Consider the following 19,652-nt stretch of genomic DNA (forward strand, 5'->3'; position numbering starts at 1 on the left):
TGTGTTCCTTGATCTGATATACAGTATTGAGGAACTCCATGCTCAAAGGAGTGCAACTGAAAAGCTCTCAGGAACTCATTAGTACTCATGTCAGAACTAACTTTTAAATTCACAGCCCGAGACCACATGCAAGTAATGACTAGAACCCAAACCTTAGATTTCTTATTATCATGATAAACATTAAAGGGACCCATATAATCCAAAACTACAGCTAAAAGGAATTTTCACTGGATTAACACGGATATCACGATATGAACTTTGGTTGATTTTGATAGTTCTAGCATTTACCTTTCTACAATTCACACATTTTTTCAAAATTCTTTTGACTGTTGAAAAATAACTAGGTATGTAAAACCTTTTCCGCATCTCATTCATGACGGAATAAATACCTACATGGTTATGTTTGGCATGAATATCAGATATTATTAGTTCCGTAATTCTACTGTCCTTCGGCAAAAGAATAGGGAAATTACAAGTCCTTCCATTTTTATTAAACCTTTCAAATTTGCTTACTACTCTTAGAAGACCATTCTTATCTTTATAAATGTTAAGCTGTTTAATCAAATTTGGGATATCTTTGAGGATTTTTTATTAGACTGAAAGTACTGGAACAATTCGGGAAAAGCCAATTCTTGTTCTGTTCTAATTATGTGCAATCCAGCCTCTTCAAGAAAATTCTTATCTTGCATTAAACTAGGAAAGAGACTTGGATGTTTCTTTTTGACCTTTAATTTTAAATTATGAATGTATTGTAAAACCTTGGCATATATATTTTCATGCCGTTGAAACTGGAACACTTATCCTCATGGATTAAATGTCCAGATATTTCACTACTGGCACTACCAAGGCTTGCAGCAACACACTCCTCAACATCAACACCTGATGCAGAATGTGGACTAGGCACCATAAAGGACAAGAAATCCGAACTCCTCTCACTATTGTCAGTATTCAAATCAGGACCAGTTATGTAATTTGTTTTTACCAATTGTCTTGAAGAAACACAGCGGGTTATGAAATCAGCTGGATTAGATGAACCACTTACAAAAGAGAACTTTACAGGGTGAATTTCACAGAGCTTGGCAATATGGGCAACTCTGTTAAGTACAAATGGAGTGCGTTTTTGCATTTTGTCAAACTTTACATTATACGCACTAACCATGACAATGCAACTAAACTATCTGAGAAAACTTCCAACTCTTCAATGTTAATGGGCTTCAAACAAGATGGTCCAGTAAGATCCAAATAAATTTCTGTGACCACTTGAGTAGCCAAATCAATTGCATGAACTTCTAAGGAGGGTATAGACTTCGATTCAAGTTGAACATTAACAATCCTGTTCTTTGCACACACAAAAGACAAGCAATTCGTCACTAAATCTTGAATATAAACAACAACTCCAAAAAGGGATTTACTGGCATCGCAACAAGCAATTAGTTTAAACCGACTATTACGGCTTCCAACCACTCTTGGTATACTAATTGGCAAAGAAGCATTTGCCTGTTTCACTATATTCTTCCATTCTCGCTGAAGTTTCTCAGGCAACAAATCATCCCAACCCATGTCTTTACGACATTGAAGACCATGCATGAACATACGACTTCTATTAAGGATTGGTCCATTAAAGTTATATAAATCATACTGAGAGGCTATTGATCTCAGGATTGTCCTCTTTGTACTCGCAGATTCATCAAGACAAATAGGTTTAGTGGACAAGGTATCATCTAACCGATCCCATACAGAACCCAAAAGTTTAACCTTTCCTTGAGTTTTAGAACCCTGGTTGGCATCTATTTCCCTCTGCAATACTTCATCATTAGATGCCAATTGCTGAAGATGAAACTGATAGGGATTAAAATGGAATCCAACAATAAATATGCTTTAACCAATTCATCGTGGGTATCCATAGAAACAGCACCATTATCCATATACAAATTTTGATAAAGCAAAGCTTTTAAATTTTGAAGGTATGCCTCATCTTCCTGAGCATCTACTACTAATATCTTGTAAAGTGCTAATAGTAACAAAGTTGGAGCACATCGCAAACCAAATGGAAGTCGAACATTCTTGAAACCAACAAAGAATAATCATTTCTTTCCACATTACGAAACCAAAGGCATAGCAGCCTATTTGAATCAACCTCATTAAGAGCAATTTGATTGAACGCTTTACTTAAATCGTACACAAGCAAAAACTTATCAAATCTAAGATGAATTAAAGCTGAAGATAACTTTTGATTCAGATTAGGACCACTATGGATAGCCATATTGTGAGAGATTTTCTTAGCATTCTTATCTTCCTGGTAAAGATTAGAAAGATAGACAACTCGACATTTTGTAGTCTCTCTACTCAGGTTAAAAACTCCCATATGTGGCAAGAATGAATGGTCAGGATGCCTAGTTAGAAATTCATCTAGATTGTCTATACGTTCAATTATTCCAAGTTTCTCCTGCTCCTTGAAAGAAGCATCCATCAATTTAAGATATTGCTCGTTCTTGGACAACCTTTTGAAATTAGATTTCAATACTGCAATATAGCAAGTTCTTTATTTCTACTTAATAAATGACAAATTTTGGGGTTCCAAAGCAAGTGGCATAATTAATCGTCCAGTTTTATCCCTTCTGGTGTTACCAAGTGCATCTTCAACCAATGAATGGTAAAGTTCAACAGATACATCTTCATACTGATGACAATCATAATTCGTGAAAAATCGACTCTCAGATTCCAAGGCCTCCACCGTTGCTTTGTCCAACTCACTTTCATTCAACATATCCTCAACAATAACCCCATGGTAAGCATTAACCCTTGAAAGGTCTTCCAAGGAATCAGAAGCCATAGTTAGAAAGTTGAATGTACTTTCCACACCACTCATGGCTCTCAAAAAGCTAGTGTCAACCTTGCAATCCAAGGGTACACTAACATTACCACAATTCTCAACATTACTCACAAGATCAGGTAAAAGTGCCAAATCTTCAAGCATAATACTAACATCACCTAATAACATAATTCCAATTTCAGTGTCAGCATAAGTAGACTTAGCCTTAGGGCCAAAAGGTACTTCTGAATGCCTAATACAATAGGCAGACCTTGTACCTAATACAAAATCTAAATTAGATATAGACTGAATACCATCCAATAAAAAACTGTCAGCCAATTTGTAACCTTTTTCAGTAAAAGTTGATGATATGAATGGTAAGTCAGGCAAGGAAATATTTATTCTAATCTCTGGAACACAAATAGCAGATATCAGATAAGTGTTTGTACCAATTGTAATGTCAAATTCTACTATCTTTGTGTTATAATCTGCATCAGAATTAAAGCCTTTCACTCTAAGCTTAACGTTATCGTTAATGACCCTTAAATTCTGCGAAATAGCAACACTTTCTTTAATGAAATTACTTTGGCACCCAAGATCTTTAAGTGCTCTAATTTGGTAATTACCATTAATAAAACAAGAGAAGGTGGGCAATATAGCATTACCGTCAGAAATATTGGGTAATGCATCCAATACAAGATTAGAACTGCTAGTGGTCTCATTGCTCTTCACATTCTTTTTAAGCAAATCTTTAGATGATGGCTGAATAGATGCTTTAGAACTAGGCTTATTCATGCTACTAAGAGGCTTTTCCTTAATATCAGGCACAGATTCTAAACATAAATAAGTAAAATGCCACTTCTTACAAGAACATCTGTGCTTGAACCTAAACTTACAACGATTTGTAACATGATCAACAGAAGCACATTTGAGGCATGCATTCAAAGACCTTAACTTGTCAACTTTTGCTTTTGAATCAGTGTATACAGGACATCTATAAATAGGGTGATTTGCATCAGCACCATCATCCTCAAAACAAAGACAACAACCTTTAAATTTCTGTGGCTTTATATTCAAATTAACAGCCATAGTTGAAGTTTCCTTAAAACCCAATGGAACATCACCAACTTCACTCTGTCGTTTACTCTTGAACTAATCTTAACTACGGTCAAATAACGCTCTGTAGCATCAAAAACTTGCTGTTCATTTCTTTCAGAGAGGGCTTGGTTTCATTTGTTATGTTAATGAGCTGTGTTTGAAAAGATTCATTCATACCCACCCAGAAAAAATACTGAAGTACCATATCAATATCAATTTTCAAAGTTTTGAAAGATTCAGTCAGTGTTTTCATCTTGCTTATGTACTCATATGGGTCACTACCATAAGGCATTTTCATTTCACTAAGCTGTTTCAAAGTGTTAAACTTCATAGTAATTGGTGAAGCCAAAGCCGAAATTAACAATGCTTTTGCATGAGCGTAAGACTGCTTATCTGTTTCTAAGGATTCAATTAGCTTCAATGCCCTACCTGTAACCTGTTGTTTCAAAAGAAGAAATTTGTCATATTCAGAATATTTGAACCTCTTTGTTGTGTCCTCAAATATACGTAAAAATTTACTGAGATCTTCCCCTTCTCGGCTGTAAAACTTGGGCAAGGGGGCAACAGGGCTTTTCAACAAACTCCTAGCTGCATCAACACTACTTGGCTCATCATTTTCCTCCAACAAAGCAATACATTCATGAATATTGTCAAAATATTTATCAGCAGTCTCTATCTCATTTAACAAGTCTGCATCATTCTTAGTTTCAACGTCTTGAAGTTGAATGGATTTATTCAAACTTTGTAATTCGGTAAAAAGGGACTGCAGTTTATTCTTCATTACAGACTTTTCAACCGACGTAAGGCAAAAGAAATTATCCTTGTCATTATAAATCTTAGTCACCTGACCACGCCTTGCGGCTCGTAGCCTAACCAACTGCGCATTTGACATCATGAAATTTCAAATTTTTAGCTTAGGAAATTTTCCAATGCAGATTTAATAATCTCAAAAAGTCTATGCAAACCAGTAACATTTAAATGTACCCCATCTGCCTTATACAAACTTTTATCACTTAAACGATTAGGTCCTAATATACAAATTAGCCTATCAATCAATTTGCACTTCTTCAAAAACTTATTAAAATAACCAGAAACTTTCTTAAATGTCTCAATATCCAGACTATCAAACCTACTTAAGGATCTATAAAACCGCAGTTCAATCTGGGTTGCAAAAATTCTTGCCCGTGGCAATTTCTCCCTTAGTAATTTGTAAAAAAGTTTGCAATTATCACAAATATCTGAAAGAGGCACACTAGAAGAGAAATCATTCCCCCCTAAAATAATAACTATGTAGTTTGGCCTATAGGCGATTAAATTTAACAACAGATCAGGGTTATCTAAAAATGTGGAAAATCAGGCCCCAGAAAAAACCAAAGTAGGAAACCTCTAATTGTAACCCGGAATCAAATTCCAAATTCGAAACGTTTAGGGTTGAAAGATCCTTAACATACGAATGGCCAAAAAACGCCAATTTCATTATAACTCAAGAAGAAAATAATTCTAAACATACAAAGATGTGCCTTCCGGAACCACGCACACAAATACCACCCAGAGCAGCAGCCAGCATAACAAATTCCTCGCATCCCGCTGAGGATGCCATGTGTTGAAATTTATAGGGAAGACTTAAAATTTTAAATAACCATTAGAGATTAAATAAAAATCAGAGTTTATCTAATAATTTATTTACAATAAAACTTGCCCCACCATTAAAATTTAAGGGTAAAGAGAATAGCACTTTACGAATTACACAAATGGCAATTTATGATGGCTGCTGTCGATAGATTCTGACGACTTGCAAACGAGCAACTTCCAGAGACCTATTGGCCTATCAGGAAGTAGGATGTAATCCCATTTGCTAATCTTCCCAATTTAACACCTCCAATGCGTCTATAATCAAAAGGTAAACAGTTGTTAACGACTTAACTATGAGGTTAGAAAAATAGAAGTAGGCTCTTACTCTTACTCAAAAGGAAAAACAAAAAAGGGAGAACCATTGAACAACATAGTTTTGTCATTAAGAATAATAAAATGAAATTATTTCTAGACAATGCAAAGGATTTATTATTTTAACGGGTAGCGAGAAGACCTATTTTCGTGAAGGAAAATAATGGGAAGCTACATGGGCGTGAGACGTTACACCAACAAAACCGACCCACCTGGTAACTTTTCCCATCTGGCATAGACGAAATGCTGTCTTGGTGAAAGATGACAAATTCACGATCCTGCTACTCCAAGATGGTAAGAGAGGCATGATTCCATCCGGCAAACCTTTTAAAGGTTCATTTCTTGAGGAGTCTTCATCTATCCAACAATAAAAGTAAGCTTGGCAAGAATTGCCAAAGTTCCGCTGAAATACACTTTGTTCACTTGAAAATTTTGAGAATACTGCTCCTCTGTCGAGAGATCAGTGAAGAAGACTGGCTATCTGTTGAGAGCTTGAAGACTTTCACCGTTGAGTGTTGGAAGAAGACTGGAAGAAGACTCGAAGAATACTGCTTTTCCCAAGAACCTTGATGAACAGTTCAACTTCTGAAACGAGTGTTCAAGGAGTATTCACTTGTTCTGGGAGGAAGTCGAAACTTGGGAATATGGAAACAATTTTTAGGTCATTTTGCTTTTGTAACGTATAAGGAAAACAAATAAAGGTTTAACATCTGAAATGTTCTAATTTACACGCCACATTTTATTGATCTTAATAACAAAAACCATAAAACAAATTTTACCACAAAAAAAGGTCCATATAAGCAAATTACGACTTAAAAATGTACAATACGTGTTATGTACTTATTACATAAAATGGAAAAGATTTTCCAAAGGGAAATTTTTCCATACTGGCAGGAGGGGATTCAAATTTTATTTAAATTTGAATTACATAAAATGGAAAAGATTTTCCAAAGGGAAATTTTTCCATACTGGCAGGAGGGGATTCAAATTTTATTTAAATTTGAAGATCATAAATAAATGAAATATAAACAAAGCACACCACCACCAACAAATTAGGAACTACAGCAAAGATAATAATCTCAAAATGTAAAAAAAAAAAACCTATGCAGTTTCAAAAAATATCAAACAAGATCCTGAGAAATTAAGTCTGTAGTCCTTTTACGACTCTCCAGAGCAGCGGCTCTTTGAGACCTAACTATAGGAATATCATCCTTACTTTGAAGATTGTTGTGAGGAGTTTCAGACTCCTCTGAAAGTATAGGACTTAAAATTGGAATGAGATTCGAAGCATGCCTTTTAGTTACTTCCCTAGAACAACCTTTCATCACGGTTGCTCCAGTAACTTCACCACTTTCATTAATTTGAACATCTTTAACTATGCCCATTGGATAATATTGTGGCTTAGACATAGGTTCTTTAATCATGACAATATCCCCTTTCTTTAAAATTGTATGTTTTACAGGTTGGAATCTGTTCTTTTTATTTGTTGCCTGCTTAATGAGAGTACTCAGAAATTCACTTTCATATAATTGTTTCAGTCTCTCACGAACCCTTCTTAATTTCCCATAATTATCCAATATAACACGTGATGGATCATCTTTAAACCAGTCAGGATCAGGATCTACCTCCTGTAACTCTGGAATTATATTCAGAGAATTCAGATCATAACCCTTTAAAAGTAATTCTGGAGTAATAGGTTGTGGAAGAGCTTCACCAATGGATGTTCTAAGTTCTTCTTTAAAGGCAATTGGTCTTCGATTAATAATGTGTACGGTTTGAGCAATGAGAAACTCAAAATCCTTCAGAGTTAACACATTATTTCTAATGGCTCCATATATTAACCTCTTACTCATTTTTACACAAACTTCAACTAATGAACCAAGTTCACTTTGACCTTTATAAAATTGTTCAAACTTCAAAGACTTAACACCAGACTCTTGAAAATACCTCTGAGTATCAAAATCACTTAAAAATGTTTGAATTTTATTTCCTGCAGCAACAATTTGTGTTCCTTGATCTGATATACAGTATTGAGGAACTCCATGCTCAAAGGAGTGCAACTGAAAAGCTCTCAGGAACTCATTAGTACTCATGTCAGAACTAACTTTTAAATTCACAGCCCGAGACCACATGCAAGTAATGACTAGAACCCAAACCTTAGATTTCTTATTATCATGATAAACATTAAAGGGACCCATATAATCCAAAAAACTACAGCTAAAAGGAATTTTCACTGGATTAACACGGATATCACGATATGAACTTTGGTTGATTTTGATAGTTCTAGCATTTACCTTTCTACAATTCACACATTTTTTCAAAATTCTTTTGACTGTTGAAAAATAACTAGGTATGTAAAACCTTTTCCGCATCTCATTCATGACGGAATAAATACCTACATGGTTATGTTTGGCATGAATATCAGATATTATTAGTTCCGTAATTCTACTGTCCTTCGGCAAAAGAATAGGGAAATTACAAGTCCTTCCATTTTTATTAAACCTTTCAAATTTGCTTACTACTCTTAGAAGACCATTCTTATCTTTATAAATGTTAAGCTGTTTAATCAAATTTGGGATATCTTTGAGGATTTTTTTATTAGACCGAAAGTACTGGAACAATTCGGGAAAAGCCAATTCTTGTTCTGTTCTAATTATGTGCAATCCAGCCTCTTCAAGAAAATTCTTATCTTGCATTAAACTAGGAAAGAGACTTGGATGTTTCTTTTTGACCTTTAATTTTAAATTATGAATGTATTGTAAAACCTTGGCATATATATTTTTCATGCCGTTGAAACTGGAACACTTATCCTCATGGATTAAATGTCCAGATATTTCACTACTGGCACTACCAAGGCTTGCAGCAACACACTCCTCAACATCAACACCTGATGCAGAATGTGGACTAGGCACCATAAAGGACAAGAAATCCGAACTCCTCTCACTATTGTCAGTATTCAAATCAGGACCAGTTATGTAATTTGTTTTACCAATTGTCTTGAAGAAACACAGCGGGTTATGAAATCAGCTGGATTAGATGAACCACTTACAAAAGAGAACTTTACAGGGTGAATTTCACAGAGCTTGGCAATATGGGCAACTCTGTTAAGTACAAATGGAGTGCGTTTTTGCATTTTGTCAAACTTTACATTATACGCACTAACCCATGACAATGCAACTAAACTATCTGAGAAAACTTCCAACTCTTCAATGTTAATGGGCTTCAAACAAGATGGTCCAGTAAGATCCAAATAAATTTCTGTGACCACTTGAGTAGCCAAATCAATTGCATGAACTTCTAAGGAGGGTATAGACTTCGATTCAAGTTGAACATTAACAATCCTGTTCTTTGCACACACAAAAGACAAGCAATTCGTCACTAAATCTTGAATATAAACAACAACTCCAAAAAGGGATTTACTGGCATCGCAACAAGCAATTAGTTTAAACCGACTATTACGGCTTCCAACCACTCTTGGTATACTAATTGGCAAAGAAGCATTTGCCTGTTTCACTATATTCTTCCATTCTCGCTGAAGTTTCTCAGGCAACAAATCATCCCAACCCATGTCTTTACGACATTGAAGACCATGCATGAACATACGACTTCTATTAAGGATTGGTCCATTAAAGTTATATAAATCATACTGAGAGGCTATTGATCTCAGGATTGTCCTCTTTGTACTCGCAGATTCATCAAGACAAATAGGTTTAGTGGACAAGGTATCATCTAACCGATCCCATACAGAACCCAAAAGTTTAACCTTTCCTTGAGTTTTAGAACCCTGGTTGGCATCTATTTCCCTCTGCAATACTTCATCATTAGATGCCAATTGCTGAAGATGAAACTGATAGGGATTAAAAATGGAATCCAACAATAAATATGCTTTAACCAATTCATCGTGGGTATCCATAGAAACAGCACCATTATCCATATACAAATTTTGATAAAGCAAAGCTTTTAAATTTTGAAGGTATGCCTCATCTTCCTGAGCATCTACTACTAATATCTTGTAAAGTGCTAATAGTAACAAAGTTGGAGCACATCGCAAACCAAATGGAAGTCGAACATTCTTGAAACCAACAAAAGAATAATCATTTCTTTCCACATTACGAAACCAAAGGCATAGCAGCCTATTTGAATCAACCTCATTAAGAGCAATTTGATTGAACGCTTTACTTAAATCGTACACAAGCAAAAACTTATCAAATCTAAGATGAATTAAAGCTGAAGATAACTTTTGATTCAGATTAGGACCACTATGGATAGCCATATTGTGAGAGATTTTCTTAGCATTCTTATCTTCCTGGTAAAGATTAGAAAGATAGACAACTCGACATTTTGTAGTCTCTCTACTCAGGTTAAAAACTCCCATATGTGGCAAGAATGAATGGTCAGGATGCCTAGTTAGAAATTCATCTAGATTGTCTATACGTTCAATTATTCCAAGTTTCTCCTGCTCCTTGAAAGAAGCATCCATCAATTTAAGATATTGCTCGTTCTTGGACAACCTTTTGAAATTAGATTTCAATACTGCAATATAGCAAGTTCTTTATTTCTACTTAATAAATGACAAATTTTGGGGTTCCAAAGCAAGTGGCATAATTAATCGTCCAGTTTTATCCCTTCTGGTGTTACCAAGTGCATCTTCAACCAATGAATGGTAAAGTTCAACAGATACATCTTCATACTGATGACAATCATAATTCGTGAAAAATCGACTCTCAGATTCCAAGGCCTCCACCGTTGCTTTGTCCAACTCACTTTCATTCAACATATCCTCAACAATAACCCCATGGTAAGCATTAACCCTTGAAAGGTCTTCCAAGGAATCAGAAGCCATAGTTAGAAAGTTGAATGTACTTTCCACACCACTCATGGCTCTCAAAAGCTAGTGTCAACCTTGCAATCCAAGGGTACACTAACATTACCACAATTCTCAACATTACTCACAAGATCAGGTAAAAGTGCCAAATCTTCAAGCATAATACTAACATCACCTAATAACATAATTCCAATTTCAGTGTCAGCATAAGTAGACTTAGCCTTAGGGCCAAAAGGTACCTCTGAATGCCTAATACAATAGGCAGACCTTGTACCTAATACAAAATCTAAATTAGATATAGACTGAATACCATCCAATAAAAACTGTCAGCCAATTTGTAACCTTTTTCAGTAAAAGTTGATGATATGAATGGTAAGTCAGGCAAGGAAATATTTATTCTAATCTCTGGAACACAAATAGCAGATATCAGATAAGTGTTTGTACCAATTGTAATGTCAAATTCTACTATCTTTGTGTTATAATCTGCATCAGAATTAAAGCCTTTCACTCTAAGCTTAACGTTATCGTTAATGACCCTTAAATTCTGTGAAATAGCAACACTTTCTTTAATGAAATTACTTTGGCACCCAAGATCTTTAAGTGCTCTAATTTGGTAATTACCATTAATAAAACAAGAGAAGGTGGGCAATATAGCATTACCGTCAGAAATATTGGGTAATGCATCCAATACAAGATTAGAACTGCTAGTGGTCTCATTGCTCTTCACATTCTTTTTAAGCAAATCTTTAGATGATGGCTGAATAGATGCTTTAGAACTAGGCTTATTCATGCTACTAAGAGGCTTTTCCTTAATATCAGGCACAGATTCTAAACATAAATAAGTAAAATGCCACTTCTTACAAGAACATCTGTGCTTGAACCTAAACTTACAACGATTTGTAACATGATCAACAGAAGCACATTTGAGGCATGCATTCAAAGACCTTAACTTGTCAACTTTTGCTTTTGAATCAGTGTATACAGGACATCTATAAATAGGGTGATTTGCATCAGCACCATCATCCTCAAAACAAAGACAACAACCTTTAAATTTCTGTGGCTTTATATTCAAATTAACAGCCATAGTTGAAGTTTCCTTAAAACCCAATGGAACATCACCAACTTCACTCTGTCGTTTACTCTTGAACTAATCTTAACTACGGTCAAATAACGCTCTGTAGCATCAAAAACTTGCTGTTCATTTCTTTCAGAGAGGGCTTGGTTTCATTTGTTATGTTAATGAGCTGTGTTTGAAAAGATTCATTCATACCCACCCAGAAAAATACTGAAGTACCATATCAATATCAATTTTCAAAGTTTTGAAAGATTCAGTCAGTGTTTTCATCTTGCTTATGTACTCATATGGGTCACTACCATAAGGCATTTTCATTTCACTAAGCTGTTTCAAAGTGTTAAACTTCATAGTAATTGGTGAAGCCAAAGCCGAAATTAACAATGCTTTTGCATGAGCGTAAGACTGCTTATCTGTTTCTAAGGATTCAATTAGCTTCAATGCCCTACCTGTAACCTGTTGTTTCAAAAGAAGAAATTTGTCATATTCAGAATATTTGAACCTCTTTGTTGTGTCCTCAAATATACGTAAAAATTTACTGAGATCTTCCCTTCTCGGCTGTAAAACTTGGGCAAGGGGGCAACAGGGCTTTTCAACAAACTCCTAGCTGCATCAACACTACTTGGCTCATCATTTTCCTCCAACAAAGCAATACATTCATGAATATTGTCAAAATATTTATCAGCAGTCTCTATCTCATTTAACAAGTCTGCATCATTCTTAGTTTCAACGTCTTGAAGTTGAATGGATTTATTCAAACTTTGTAATTCGGTAAAAAGGGACTGCAGTTTATTCTTCATTACAGACTTTTCAACCGACGTAAGGCAAAAGAAATTATCCTTGTCATTATAAATCTTAGTCACCTGACCACGCCTTGCGGCTCGTAGCCTAACCAACTGCGCATTTGACATCATGAAATTTCAAATTTTTAGCTTAGGAAATTTTCCAATGCAGATTTAATAATCTCAAAAAGTCTATGCAAACCAGTAACATTTAAATGTACCCCATCTGCCTTATACAAACTTTTTATCACTTAAACGATTAGGTCCTAATATACAAATTAGCCTATCAATCAATTTGCACTTCTTCAAAAACTTATTAAAATAACCAGAAACTTTCTTAAATGTCTCAATATCCAGACTATCAAACCTACTTAAGGATCTATAAAACCGCAGTTCAATCTGGGTTGCAAAAATTCTTGCCCGTGGCAATTTCTCCTTAGTAATTTGTAAAAAAGTTTGCAATTATCACAAATATCTGAAAGAGGCACACTAGAAGAGAAATCATTCCCCCCTAAAATAATAACTATGTAGTTTGGCCTATAGGCGATTAAATTTAACAACAGATCAGGGTTACCTAAAAATGTGGAAAATCGGGCCCCAGAAAAACCAAAGTAGGAAACCTCTAATTGTAACCTGAATCAAATTCCAAATTGAAACGTTTAGGCTGAAAGATCCTTAACATACGAATGGCCAAAAACGCCAATTTCATTATAACTCAAGAAGAAAATAATTCTAAACATACAAAGATGTGCCTTCCGGAACCACGCACACAAATACCACCCAGAGCAGCAGCCAGCATAACAAATTCCTCGCATCCTGCTGAGGATGCCATGTGATGAAATTTATAGGAAGACTTAAAATTTTAAATAACCATCAGAGATTAAATAAAAATCTGAGTTTATCTAAAAATTTATTTACAATAAAACTTGCCCCACCCTTAAAATTTAAGAGTAAAGAGAATAGCACTTTACGAATTACACAAATGGCAATTTATGATGGCTGCTGTCGATAGATTCTGACGACTTGCAAACGAGCAACTTTCAGAGACCTATTGGCCTATCAGGAAGTAGGATGTAATCCCATTTGCTAATCTTCCCAATTTAACACCTCCAATGCGCCTATAATCAAAAGGTAAACAGTTGTTAACGACTTAACTATGAGGTTAGAAAAATAGAAGTAGGCTCTTACTCTTACTCAAAAGGAAAAACAAAAAAGGGAGAACCATTGAACAACATAGTTTTGTCATTAAGAATAATAAAATGAAATTATTTCTAGACAATGCAAAGGATTTATTATTTTAACGGGTAGCGAGAAGACCTATTTTCGTGAAGGAAAATAATGGGAAGCTACATGGGCGTGAGACGTTACACCAACAAAACCGACCCACCTGGTAACTTTTCCCATCTGGCATAGACGAAATGCTGTCTTGGTGAAAGATGACAAATTCACGATCCTGCTACTCCAAGATGGTAAAGAGGCATGATTCCATCCGGCAAACCTTTTAAAGGTTCATTTCTTGAGGAGTCTTCATCTATCCAACAATAAAAGTAAGCTTGGCAAGAATTGCCAAAGTTCCGCTGAAATACACTTTGTTCACTTGAAAATTTTGAGAATACTGCTCCTCTGTCGAGAGGTCAGTGAAGAAGACTGGCTATCTGTTGAGAGCTTGAAGACTTTCACCGTTGAGTGTTGGAAGAAGACTGGAAGAAGACTCGAAGAATACTGCTTTTCCCAAGAACCTTGATGAACAGTTCAACTTCTGAAACGAGTGTTCAAGGAGTATTCACTTGTTCTGGGAGGAAGTCGAAACTTGGGAATATGGAAACAATTTTTAGGTCATTTTGCTTTTGTAACGTATAAGGAAAACAAATAAAGGTTTAACATCTGAAATGTTCTAATTTACACGCCACATTTTATTGATCTTAATAACAAAAACCATAAAACAAATTTCACCACAAAAAAAAGGTCCATATAAGCAAATTACGACTTAAAAAATGTACAATACGTGTTATGTACTTATTACATAAAATGGAAAAGATTTTCCAAAGGGAAATTTTTCCATACCGAAAATAGATCTATCTTTTGGTGGTCTCGGTATAATGCTGTATGAGCCCCGGCCCATGACGGTGGCCTGACCTATATCGTTGCCACACGCACGATTATGGCTAAATTTAACCTTAAATAAAATAAAAACTATTGAGGCTAGAGGGCTGCAATTTGGTATGTTTGATGATTGGAGGGTGGATGATGAACATACCAATTTGCAGCCCTCTAGCCTCAGTAGCTTTTAAGATCTGGGGGCGGACAGAAAAAGAGCGGACGGACAGTCAAAGCCGACACAACAGTCTCTTTTCAGAAAACTAAAAGTGACAAAAATCAAACCAAGAACAGGAGAGAAGGTAACGCAGAAGAGAAGAATACATTGTAAACAAACAAGCAATGAGGAAATAAGAAGATATGTAGAACCAGCTTATGGGTATTCGATGCGAGAACGATAGTTTAATTAGAACAGATCCCAAGGCAATTAATTCTCATCTTTCTCCTGTGTTTTGAGTGGGTGCGATGATCTTATTATAGACTTTGAGGTCAGTAATGTGATCTAACTTTGAATCTGTATTAATACAACCGTCGTCCCCTCGCTGAATATACCCAGACTGCCTCTACACACCTTTTTTTTTTTATTTCCTAAGTGTCTGCTTGTTTAAGTTGCGTTCTTCTCTTGCATGTTTACTTCTCTCCTATTCTTGGCTTTCACCTTACCTTACAGACCTTACAGTTCGTTCGGGTTGCCCCAGGTCCCTCAGTGTGAGGCACCTTTGATGTCTACCAGAGAATTGCTAATGCATCTTCCGGTATATTTTGCATCTTCCAGTCTTGGATGGTCTGGGATGCATCTTAGATATTTGTCGAGCTTATTCTTAAACACATCTACGCTCACTCCTGTTATATTCCTCAGATGAGCTGGTAGCGCACTGAATAGACGCTGCATTATCGATGCTGGTGCGTGGTGGATTAATGTCCTGTGTGCTTTCCTTAATTTTCCTGGTATAGTTTTTGGCACTATTAATCTACCTCTGCTTGCTCTTTTTGATAATTTTAGTTCCATGATGTTTTCGACAATTCCTTCTATCTGTTTTCATGCTTGAATTACCATGTAGCGTTCTCTTCTCCTTTCAAGACTATATAAATTTAAGAATTGTAGTCTTTCCCAGTAGTCAAGGTCCTTAACTTCTTCTATTCTAGCTGTAAATGACCTTTGTACACTCTCTATTTGTGCAATATCCTTTTGGTAGTGTGGGTACCATATTATATTGCAATATTCAAGCGGACTACGTACGTACGTTTTATAAAGCATAATCATGTGTTCAGCTTTTCTTGTTTTGAAGTGCCGGAACAACATTCCCATTTTTGCTTTGCATTTTGCCAATAGAATTGCTATTTGATCATTGCATAACATATTCCTATTCAACATCACACCAAGGTCTTTAACTGCTTCTTTGTTTGTGATTGTCTCATTATTAGGTCCTTTATATGCATATAGCATTCCTACTTGAGAGAGAGAGAGAGAGAGAGAGAGAGAGAGAGAGAGAGAGAGAGGGCGTCCTACCTTCAGTATATATATATATATATATATATATATATATATATATATATATATATATATATATATATATATATATATATATATATATATATATATATATATATATAAGCCATACTGTGCATGTTGACTTCCAGCTGAGAGGAGGTTACCTGAACCATTTTTTTACTGCATGGAAGTTCTTCATTACTAGGAGTGGCTGAGCTCAGGTCCTCCGTTAGAGGACTTCGTCTTTTTTTTCTTTGCGTATTTTCCACAGCATCTCACTTTAGAGAGAGAGAGAGAGAGAGAGAGAGAGAGAGAGAGAGAGAGAGAGAGAGAGAGAGAGAGAGATAAATAGATAGACAATAGTATGGGGTTGGTACATATACAGATGAATAGATATATAGTATCACATTCGTGTTTGAAAACATTGAAATACATTTCTTTGGAGAGAGAGAGAGAGAGAGAGAGAGAGAGAGAGAGAGAGAGAGAGAGAGAGAGAGAGAGAGAGAGAGAGAGATTTTGTAGATAAATAGATAGATTTGTACTGGCAGAGAGACAATAGCATGTGGTTGGGTATATCTCGTAGGGGAGAGAGAGAGAGAGAGAGAGAGAGAGAGAGAGAGAGAGAGAGAGAGATTTGTACTGGCAGATTTTCATAGGCGAGAGACACAATAACATGGGTTTGGGTACATATAGATAGGTAGATATATAGACTGACATATCTCGTGTGAGAGAGAGAGAGAGAGAGAGAGAGAGAGAGAGAGAAAGAGAGAGAGCCTTCTTCCTGCAGTATATAAACTGCGCCGTCCATGTTGATGTCCTGTAGGAAGGCAGTTACCTGAATCTCCCTTTTTTATTTCATGGAGGTTTTTCATTAATGGAAGTGGCCCTGTCCCCCGGTGGATGCGTTACGGCCTCAATAGACTTTTGAATATTTCCTGGAAAATGGATATTGGCTTTTTATATATATATATATATATATATATATATATATATATATATATATATATATATATATATATATATATATATATATGTATATATATATATATATATACACTAAGCGTGGTTTTCAGGAAGCCATTTATGGAAATCGTATTTTAATTAATAGTAATCATAACTAAGCTCTCACATTCGTCGAGAAGTTAATTGTACTTCCCCCGCAGAGTTTATTAGCTTTGTGTCTGAAACTTTTGTAAATCATTTTCATTTACTCGGTGCTCAAGTTACGATTGGGGTAAAGGTAGCTCTCTCTCTCTTTCTCTCTCTCTACATAGTTTTATATATATATATGGATATATATATGTATATATCTGTATGTATTGTGAGTCAGAAATATGCATATACATTTATATATATATTTTATACATATAATGAGAGAGAGAGAGAGAGAGAGAGAGAGAGAGAGAGAGAGAGAGAGAGAGAGAGGTTCTTTTAACCTACATACCTGAAGCACAGACATAGTTAATAGGTAGAGTAGCAATGTAAAATTCCCTAACTCACAAATGATAAACTCTACGGGAATCAGAATGAACTTTTCAGCTAATGTGAAAGCCTAGACATGGTTACTATTATATACTGTATATATATATATATATATATATATATATATATATATATATATATATATATATATATATATAAGAATCCAAACAAATCCTAACTAGAAAAAAGAGTGGCCAGGCGATGCACGAGAAAGAAAATAAAGAGTGAAAAAGAACGATTCGGCCCCGCCGAAAAATTTAAAAATTCCTCGCCTTTATCCGGACGGCAACATAGGAAACAATGAACCAGATATTTCAGGATATAAAAGTCCTGGCGGGAGGAAATTGCTGTGTCGACTAGGCCCTTACGGCTCGGAAAAGGCTTCATGGCTGGTTTTCAGTCAACGGCTTTGACTACTACACTGACCTCCGGAAGGAAGCCTCCGATGGGTGGCTGCTGGGGTGTTGCTCTCTCTCTCTCTCTCTCTCTCTCTTTGATACTTTCACCTCTCTTTTTTCCTCTCTCCCCCTTTGATACTTTCACCTTTCTCTTTTTTCTCACTTTGTATTTTCACCTTTCTCTTTTTTCCCTGTTATTCTCTCTCTCACACTTTGATACTTTCACCTTTCTCCTTTTTCCTTTCTCTTTGATACTTTCACCTTTCTCTATCTCTCTCAAACTCCAATACTTTCACCTTTCTCTATCTCTCTCAAACTCCAATACTTTCACCTTTCTCTCTCTCTCCCTTTGATACTTTCATCTTTCTCTTTGTTTCTCTCTCACTTTGTACTTTCACCTTTCAATTTTTTTCTCTCTCACTTTGATACTTTCACCTTTCTCTCTCTTTGATACTTTCAGCTTTCTCTTTGATTCTCTCTCTCCTTGATACTTTCACCTTTCTCTTTTTTTCTCTCATATTGTCTCTCACACTTTGATACTTTCACCTTTCTCTCTCTTTCTGTCTGTCTGTCTCTCTCTCTCACACTTTGATATTTTCACCTTTCCCTTTGTATCTCTCTCTCTCTCACTTTGATACTTTCACCTTTCCCTTTGTATCTCTCTCTCTCTCTCACTTTGATACTTTCACCATTCCCTTTGTATCTCTCTCTCTCTCACTTTGATACTTTCACCTTTCCCTTTGTTTCTCTCTCGTTCTTGTTCTCTCTCTTTGATACTTTCACCTTTCGCTCTCTCTCTCTCACTTTGATACTTTCACCTTTCCCTTTGTTTCTCTCTCATTCTTGCTCTCTCTCTTTCTTTGATACTTTCACCTTTCTCTCACTTTGATACTTTCACCTTTCCCTTTGTTTCTCTCTCTCACTTTGATACTTTCACCTTTTTTCTCTCTCTGACTGTGATACTTTCACCTTTTTTTTTTCTCTCTGACTGTGATACCTTCACCTTTCTCTCTCTCTCTCACACACACACACTTTTAATTTTTACTTTCTCTCTGACTTATTTTCACTCTCACCTTGCTACTTCACTTTCTCTATTTGTTACCCTTACTACCTATCTAACTTTCTCTCATCAATTATCACTGTATCTTTCTCCCTACCTGTAGATCACTTTCTCTCCTACTGCTTCTTTTCTGTCCCTCCTTATGCCGTTATTTTTCTCTGCCTATGTCTGTTTACCTCTTTCTCTCCCCCCACCTCTCTTATTGTTTGTTTCTCGGACACTTCTCTTTATGTTATTATATATATATATATATATATATATATATATATATATATATATATATATATATATATATATATATATATATATATATATATATATATATATATATATATATATATATATATATATATATATATATATATCTTGCCACTTTTACTCTCCTCTCTTTTTTTACCGATTTATTTTGCATTTCTCCTTCTTCCTTTTTATTTAAGAGTGCCTTGCTCTCATTTCTTTGTCATTCTTCATCTTTCTCTCTCACTCTCTATGTATCTCATTATATCTTGTCTATCTCTCTCTCTTTTCTTCCTGATTTATGTTGCATTTCTCCTTCTCTCCTTTGCTCTCAATCTCTGTCTCTTTTTATG

The 19,652-nt window shown here is 35.5% G+C and overlaps 2 protein-coding genes across 2 annotated transcripts; both read right to left on the reverse strand.

Annotated features, from left to right (window-relative positions):
• Window positions 1-5,295: 5,295 nt before the first annotated feature.
• Window positions 5,296-9,655, reverse strand: LOC136855806 (uncharacterized). The gene is made up of 2 exons (XM_067133162.1): window positions 6,067-9,655; window positions 5,296-5,797 (listed from the first exon to the last, which is right to left on the reverse strand). The coding sequence occupies exon 1, from the start codon at window positions 8,767-8,769 to the stop codon at window positions 6,976-6,978; it is 1,794 nt and encodes a 597-aa protein (XP_066989263.1). The 5' UTR covers window positions 8,770-9,655; the 3' UTR covers window positions 5,296-5,797; window positions 6,067-6,975.
• LOC136855770 (uncharacterized) lies at window positions 8,826-10,733 on the reverse strand. The gene is made up of 2 exons (XM_067133127.1): window positions 10,493-10,733; window positions 8,826-10,387 (listed from the first exon to the last, which is right to left on the reverse strand). Exons 1-2 carry the CDS (start codon window positions 10,731-10,733, stop codon window positions 8,826-8,828), a joined length of 1,803 nt encoding a protein of 600 aa, XP_066989228.1.
• Window positions 10,734-19,652: the final 8,919 nt, after the last annotated feature.

This window comes from Macrobrachium rosenbergii, chromosome 33 (assembly GCF_040412425.1).
Source record: "Macrobrachium rosenbergii isolate ZJJX-2024 chromosome 33, ASM4041242v1, whole genome shotgun sequence".
Lineage (NCBI taxonomy): Eukaryota > Metazoa > Arthropoda > Malacostraca > Decapoda > Palaemonidae > Macrobrachium > Macrobrachium rosenbergii.

Bases quoted from the DNA above. Each gene is read 5' to 3' on its own strand.
- LOC136855806 (XM_067133162.1), bottom strand. From the start codon at position 8,769: ATGGTGCCTAGTCCACATTCTGCATCAGGTGTTGATGTTGAGGAGTGT.
- LOC136855770 (XM_067133127.1), bottom strand. From the start codon at position 10,733: ATGAGTGGTGTGGAAAGTACATTCAACTTTCTAACTATGGCTTCTGAT. The intron at 10,388-10,492 runs GTAACACCAGAA...GCTATATTGCAG, and splicing joins ATTGGTTGAAGATGCACTTG to TATTGAAATCTAATTTCAAA.